At 50.5% G+C, this 7,493-nt stretch overlaps 1 protein-coding gene across 1 annotated transcript in view; it reads left to right on the top strand.

The window, feature by feature from the left end:
• Positions 1–1,179: 1,179 nt before the first annotated feature.
• Positions 1,180–7,493, top strand: part of LOC146870158 (protein Wnt-2b-A-like) — an 873,677-nt gene continuing 867,363 nt past the window's right edge. Inside the window, exon 1 of the mRNA XM_085629181.1 lies at positions 1,180–1,864. Within this exon, the coding sequence (XP_085485307.1) occupies positions 1,680–1,864 (185 nt within the window). The 5' untranslated portion in view covers positions 1,180–1,679. The remainder of the gene's footprint in view (positions 1,865–7,493) is intronic.

Below are 7,493 nucleotides of genomic sequence, written 5' to 3'. Positions count from 1 at the left end.
AACAGAGTGTAATAATGTACCAAAGACCAATTGTGATACTTATCAGTTAATAGAATAAAAGAACATAGGGACTGGGTGGACCAATAGTGCAGGACAGAGATACAAAGAGTTTGCATGATAAAAAAAATCTAGGTTTATTATCTTCTCTAAACGTCTGGAAAACCTGTGTGAAATTAATTGGTATCTAGGGTTTCCAGCAACCAATGTTTGCCTCTGTAAATTAAAGCTACCTTAGCAGAAAGGCCAAAGACTGAATGGGCATGGCACCAAAATACGTTTATAGCTACCTTAGCAGGTTTGATGCAGGATTCGAAGAAATACACACTGCTTCAGGTGTCTGATAGCGCCAGAGTCACAAAACATGTATATTCCGGGCATATGTTATGACAGAAGCAATTTACACCTGGGAGCCTAGGTAAACCATGCATGGGTGAGTGATGCAAAAACTATGTTTAAATGTATTTTATGTGAATTTGATAAGCTGGAGGCGAGGTGGAAGAATCGGTTATGTGTTTTACAAACAGGATTTTTATAGTAGCTGGAGGCCCTCGAAATAACGGCGCAGAACACGGAACAAAACAACAGAACAGAACGGCGGGGTCTGAGGGGTGCGATCCAGACTGGATTACAGGAACCAGGATATGCTGGGGAGGGTTGGGTAGGAGCATGCACGCGAGAGATGATAGCAATTTGTAACGCGCATAGTTACTCTAAGGAATGTCCGAGCACGAGCCAGCATAGATCGGAAAGTGATCTGAATGGTACGCAGCACACTGTACATATTCCATCTGTATTAGTGGGCGCCTTGCGCACGCTGCACAGTGTGAGTGGAAATGTTTCTGAATGACAGAACAAATCCTCAGTTTCCATTCTCGGATTCTGAAAGTGAATTATTTCTAGCACGCCCTGCCAGCGGCAGGAACCTAAAGTTGCAGAGGGAATCTAGGACCCCATGGCCATGTGTTAATGCTGTAAAATTGACAAACCCTGGTTCCCCTCTGCCACCTTTCTATGCCTGGTTCACAGCAGCAGGTGGTGGTGTGGTCTCTCACTGGAGGTGACATCTCCTGCCCCAGCCCATTCTCCCTGCGCTCACTGAGGAGCTCTCCCATGTGGCCGAGGAAGGAGGTGGGAGGGAGGAGTGAGCCCAGCCAGACCCAGAGGCTGCTGCATCCCAGCAGAGAGGCGCTGCCCTGCCCAATGAGAGCCAGGGGAGGCAGAACGGTCAACGACTGGGGCTCTCTTCTCCCCTCCGCTCACAGAGCCCGCATCGCATCACTCGCCGGACCGCCGTGACGGCAGCCGCGGACTCGCTGTTTGCTGCTGCTGCTGTTCAGGAATCACAGAAGGTCGCCTTTCTCTCGTGCTCCGATTGGTTTCATAAGAAAAGTGACTTGTTCGACTAATTAAAAGTTTAGTTTTCCTGGTAGCAAAGAGCCGCCAAGCAGCAGATGTGAGCTATCGGCTTGGGAAATTAACAAACGAGAACAAAGGGTATAAAAAATGAAGAGAGGACATCCCACGCCCGGCAAAATGAAAGATGCTGACAAAAGACACTTTCAGATAAGCCCCGTCTCGTGTCAGTAGGGCGGATTGCGAAAAGGCACCCCGCGATCTCGAGCCCGAGAGGAATCTGGATTTTCCGTTTCTCCTTGTGGAAAGTCGCGTGGAGAGATAGTATGCTCAGTTTAAACAGCCCTGAAGGATGTCGGAGGGTTCCCGCGCAGCTCTTCCCCGCTCCTGGGAGCTCCGCATCAAGGCTCCCCAGTAGGATAGGGGCGCCCCCCGAAGTCAGCTCTCGGTTTTATCTTGCCATCATCCTCATACTGCTCACGCTGACCCCCCGCACTGACTCTTCTTGGTGGTAAGTGCCCTTCGTGCTCTTAATTTTCAACTCGGTTTTAATCCACTTTGGTGAAAGAAGTGTGTGTGTGGGGGGTGGGGTGGGGGTATTGAGGCTCAAGTGGGTGGTTTTGGAAAGCCTTCTTTGAAAAAGTGAGTTGTCATGAATACAGATAAAAAGTCCTTAAGCACCCCGCCACTCTAGAAGCAAGCCTTCCCTCAAAGTTAGCCCATGTGCCCAGGTAGTGAGGCTGCGTGGCCTGGCGCGTGCCACCCAGTGCGTGCCTAGATGGAAGGTGTATAGCGCCTTAGCGTGGTGTCCTGTCAGCGTTCTGGCCCCCCTGTAGGTTCCGTGATGCTCCTCGGTCGGAGTCTCTGTGGGCTGCTGGGAGTGTGTTTGCGGCGGTTCATATTGTTTCCGAGATGAGTTATGTTGGAGAGAGGACGGAGGAGAGGGTGTTTCTTTGGTGCAGAAACACTCCACGCTCTGGGCTTCAGTTTCTACCTGCCCGTTGGGGTAGTTAGTATCTGACTGCTGCTTCAGGGAGTGATGGGATCATGCAGGTGAGAGCGTCTCAGACAGACAACGCGCTACTTCAGTGAATGATGCTGGGAAGCAGGTGAGAGCGCGTTGGAGATCTAAAGTGCTGCCTCAGTCAGTGATGCTGGCAGGCAGGGCAAAACGCCTTAAAGAAACCAATAGCTGCTTCAGTGAGTAATCGTATCATGCGTGTGAGAGCGCCTCAGAGAGACAACGAGCTACTTCAGTGAATTAAGCTGGGATGCAGGTGAGGGCGCCTTGGATACGTTAATAGCTGTATTAGGGAGTGATGGTCGCATGAAGATGAGAATGCCAAACAGACACATAGAACTGTTTCGTCGAGTGACGCTGGCAAGTGGTGAGAGCGACACAAAGACACCTAGAGCTGCTTCAGTGAGTGATACTGGTATGCAGGTGAGAGCACCTCAGGGACACAAAGTACTGTTTGAGTGAGTGATCCTGGCATGCAGGTGAGAGTGCCATGGATACGTTATAGAGCTGCTTCAGTGAGTGATGCTGCATGCAGGCGAGAGCGCATTGAGATGGCAAAAGCTGCTTCAGTGAGTGATGCTGCATGCAGGCGAGAGCGCATTGAGATGGCAAAAGCTGCTTCAGTGAGTGATGCTGCATGCAGGCGAGAGCGCATTGAGATGGCAAAAGCTGCTTCAGTGAGTGATGCTGCATGCAGGCGAGAGCGCATTGAGATGGCAAAAGCTGCTTCAGTGAGTGATGCTGCATGCAGGCGAGATCGCACTGAGATGCCAAGAGCTGCTTCAGTGAGTGATGCTGCATGCAGGCGAGAGCGCATTGAGATGCCAAGAGCTGCTTCAGTGAGTGATGCTGCATGCAGGCGAGATCGCACTGAGATGCCAAGAGCTGCTTCAGTGAGTGATGCTGCATGCTGGCGAGAGCGCATTGAGATGCCAAGAGCTGCTTCAGTGAATGATGCTGCATGCTGGCGAGAGCGCATTGAGATGCCAAGAGCTGCTTCAGTGAGTGATGCTGCATGCAGGCGAGAGCGCATTGAGATGGCAAAAGCTGCTTCAGTGAGTGATGCTGCATGCAGGCGAGATCGCACTGAGATGCCAAGAGCTGCTTCAGTGAGTGATGCTGCATGCAGGCGAGAGCGCACTGAGATGCCAAGAGCTGCTTCAGTGAGTGATGCTGCATGCAGGCGAGATCGCACTGAGATGCCAAGAGCTGCTTCAGTGAGTGATGCTGCATGCTGGCGAGAGCGCATTGAGATGCCAAGAGCTGCTTCAGTGAATGATGCTGCATGCTGGCGAGAGCGCATTGAGATGCCAAGAGCTACTTCAGTGAGTGATGCTGCTTGCAAGCGAGAGCGCCTTGAGATGCCAAGAGCTGCTTCAGTGAATGATGCTGCATGCTGGCGAGAGCGCATTGAGATTCCAAGAGCTGCTTCAGTGAGTGATGCTGCATGCAGGCGAGAGCGCCTTGAGATGCCAAGAGCTGCTTCAGTGGGTGATGCTGCATGCTGGCGAGAGCGCATTGAGATGCCAAGAGCTGCTTCAGTGAGTGATGCTGCTTGCAGGCGAGAGCGCATTGAGATGCCAAGAGCTGCTTCAGTGAGTGACGCTGCATGCAGGCAAGAGCGCCTTGAGATGCCAAGAGCTGCTTCAGTGAGTGATGCTGCATGCTGGCGAGAGCGCATTGAGATGCCAAGAGCTGCTTCAGTGAGTGACGCTGCATGCAGGCAAGAGCGCCTTGAGATGCCAAGAGCTGCTTCAGTGAGTGATGCTGCATGCAGGCAAGAGAGCCTTGAGATGGCAAAAGCTGCTTCAGTGAGTGATGCTGCATGCAGGCGAGAGCGCATTGAGATGCCAAGAGCTGCTTCAGTGAGTGATGCTGCATGCAGGCGAGAGCGCATTGAGATGGCAAGAGCTGCTTCAGTGAGTGACGCTGCATGCAGGCAAGAGCGCCTTGAGATGCCAAGAGCTGCTTCAGTGAGTGATGCTGCATGCAGGCAAGAGAGCCTTGAGATGGCAAAAGCTGCTTCAGTGAGTGATGCTGCATGCAGGCGAGAGCGCATTGAGATGCCAAGAGCTGCTTCAGTGAGTGATGCTGCATGCAGGCGAGAGCGCATTGAGATGGCAAAAGCTGCTTCAGTGAGTGATGCTGCATGCAGGCGAGATCGCACTGAGATGCCAAGAGCTGCTTCAGTGAGTGATGCTGCATGCAGGCGAGAGCGCACTGAGATGCCAAGAGCTGCTTCAGTGAGTGATGCTGCATGCAGGCGAGATCGCACTGAGATGCCAAGAGCTGCTTCAGTGAGTGATGCTGCATGCTGGCGAGAGCGCATTGAGATGCCAAGAGCTGCTTCAGTGAATGATGCTGCATGCTGGCGAGAGCGCATTGAGATGCCAAGAGCTACTTCAGTGAGTGATGCTGCTTGCAAGCGAGAGCGCCTTGAGATGCCAAGAGCTGCTTCAGTGAATGATGCTGCATGCTGGCGAGAGCGCATTGAGATTCCAAGAGCTGCTTCAGTGAGTGATGCTGCATGCAGGCGAGAGCGCCTTGAGATGCCAAGAGCTGCTTCAGTGGGTGATGCTGCATGCTGGCGAGAGCGCATTGAGATGCCAAGAGCTGCTTCAGTGAGTGATGCTGCTTGCAAGCGAGAGCGCCTTGGGATGCCAAGAGCTGCTTCAGTGAGTGAAGCTGCTTGCAGGCGAGAGCGCATTGAGATGCCAAGAGCTGCTTCAGTGAGTGACGCTGCATGCAGGCAAGAGCGCCTTGAGATGCCAAGAGCTGCTTCAGTGAGTGATGCTGCATGCTGGCGAGAGCGAATTGAGATGCCAAGAGCTGCTTCAGTGAGTGACGCTGCATGCAGGCGAGGGCGCCTTGAGATGCCAAGAGCTGCTTCAGTGAGTGATGCTGCATGCAGGCGAGAGCGCCTTCAGATGCCAAGAGCTGCTTCAGTGAGTGATGCCAACGTGCCGGTTCCATGGCTCCCCTCTCACTGCGCACAGTTAAAATCTGTGCCACTGCGGTAACTGGCCGCTCATATCCACAAGTGAACGCTATTCAACGCTGACTGGACCAGCCCTGTGCTTCCACTAAGTCCTAAAGGTGAGGATGTCGTTTGACTTCTCTGTCATAAATCATCTATAACCATTCCCTCGGATTATTACATTCCGTTCACTGTCCTACTGGGATGCGGAGTTTCATCGCAATAAACTGGCGGGGAGGCGGATAAAACCCAATAAACCAATAGGCCATGAGATGTCACTCAGTAACCAGGGAGGGCGGTGGGTGGGACGAAACACCCCACCAGGACAGTGTGTGGGACACGAAAAGGTAGGTCAGTGGGTGGAAGGCAATCAACCTGTAGAGCAGCGGGTGGAACTCGATAAACCTGTAGGGCAGACGATGGAACGCAATAAACTGGTGGGGCAGACGGTGGAACGAAATAAACCTGGAGGGCAGTGGGTGGAACACAACAAAGTTGTAGGGTAGTGAGTGGAACGCAATAAATCTGTAGAGCAGTTGATGGAATGCAATAAACTGGTAAGGCAGAGGTGGAACGCAATAAACCTGTAGGGCACTTGGTGGAACGCAACAAACAGGGCAGTGTGCTTGGTGAATTAACAAACTCAAGTATATTTACAGATTTGTAATTTCCTTCCCATGGTTGGCTTGTAGGAATCCGCGAAATCCGCAGACACCAAAGAGGTCATTTAAACGAGAACTGCCCGCGTTACAAACGTAACCTCGCACAAACACCAGCACCTGTAAGTGGTGTACTTTCATCTTCCTCACACATGAATGTGCCCAGCTGAGACTTCTCGATATTTACGTGTGTGTTTTATCGGAATACCTGTCAGCGCTCCCGACGCACCCAGTGTAAGCAGGTACACGGAATAAAAAAATAAAAAAATGGCCTGGAGTGTGGAGGTCCTGACAGACTCTAGCTCGCGTCGGGTGTCTTGGCCCTCAGCTGGGACTCACTGAGGTGATGTCTTGTGTCACTGCAAGGCAATGATCACACAGCAATAGGCTGAGGTCAACAGCGACACGAGCACAGATCTTGGGTGAGCGCACCGACCAGAGACAGGAAAACAAACGTAAACCTCTTGTCTGTAGAATCCGCAGCAGTAATAGCAGTTGTAACTAGTTTAAGTAACACCAATAACCGCCAGGTGAACGCTCCAGGTCTATAGAGAGTCGGCTTCAGAATGTCCTTATTTACATTTGAAGTGCCCGGAGACTGACTATCTAGCTATCTATGTATCTATCTATCTCTCTAATCTTTCTCTCTTTCTTTCTCTTTCTCTCTCTCTCTCTCTATCTCTCTCTCTCTCTATATATATACATATATTACCTACTGGCAGTCGCCAGTAGGTAGTTATAAATAGGACCTATTTTCCATAGGAAATCCGCAACATTCTATTTGGAATAACGTTGGCGCCGATTGACGAATCTTCACGAAATCTTCCAAACTTTTGGCCAGCTCAGGTCCGCTCCTATCCTGAAAATTTCACATTGATTCGTCAAGCGGGGGCCGAGAAAAAAGGGGGGTCCCAAAACGCGTTTTCCCCATGCATTTTCCCATAGGACCTGTTGACGCAGCTACAGTTCGAACTGCTGAACAGAATTACACCAAATTTGGCAGAAAGGTAGACCTTGGCTCAGACTCGTGCCTTTTGCTTAAATGGTGTAAATCCGTTCAGTAGTTCCTGAGAAAATCAAAATCAAAATCACATATATATCTGGGCGGAGCCTAACCACACATCTCATCGTGAGATCTGATTGGCTGTCAGCACTTCATCCAATAGGTGTTGCCAGCCATCTTGGGACCAATATACATGATAGCACCTCATTAAAAAGCATTGCAGTTAATAGAATGTTTTAAGACTTTAGTTACAATATCAATCATTTGTTGATGGTACCATACTCATTTTAGGAATTGTGGTGTGTTCTAAGGTGATTTTACCATGTGAAAAAGCCTTCTGCTGTGATATCATGAATCATGTTTGAGAGAAAAATATTTTCTCATGCTTTTCCCACAGAGGTTTGGAAGGTGATCTATAAGCTAAACTAAGAGCATATTTTCTGTAAATTCACATTATCTTTCTCAGTCATGTGAGAATGA

The sequence above is a fragment of the Triturus cristatus genome, chromosome 1_1 (genome assembly GCF_964204655.1).
Source record: "Triturus cristatus chromosome 1_1, aTriCri1.1, whole genome shotgun sequence".
NCBI classification, from domain to species: Eukaryota; Metazoa; Chordata; class Amphibia; order Caudata; family Salamandridae; genus Triturus; species Triturus cristatus.
This window is presented reverse-complemented; position numbering and strand designations above follow the sequence as displayed.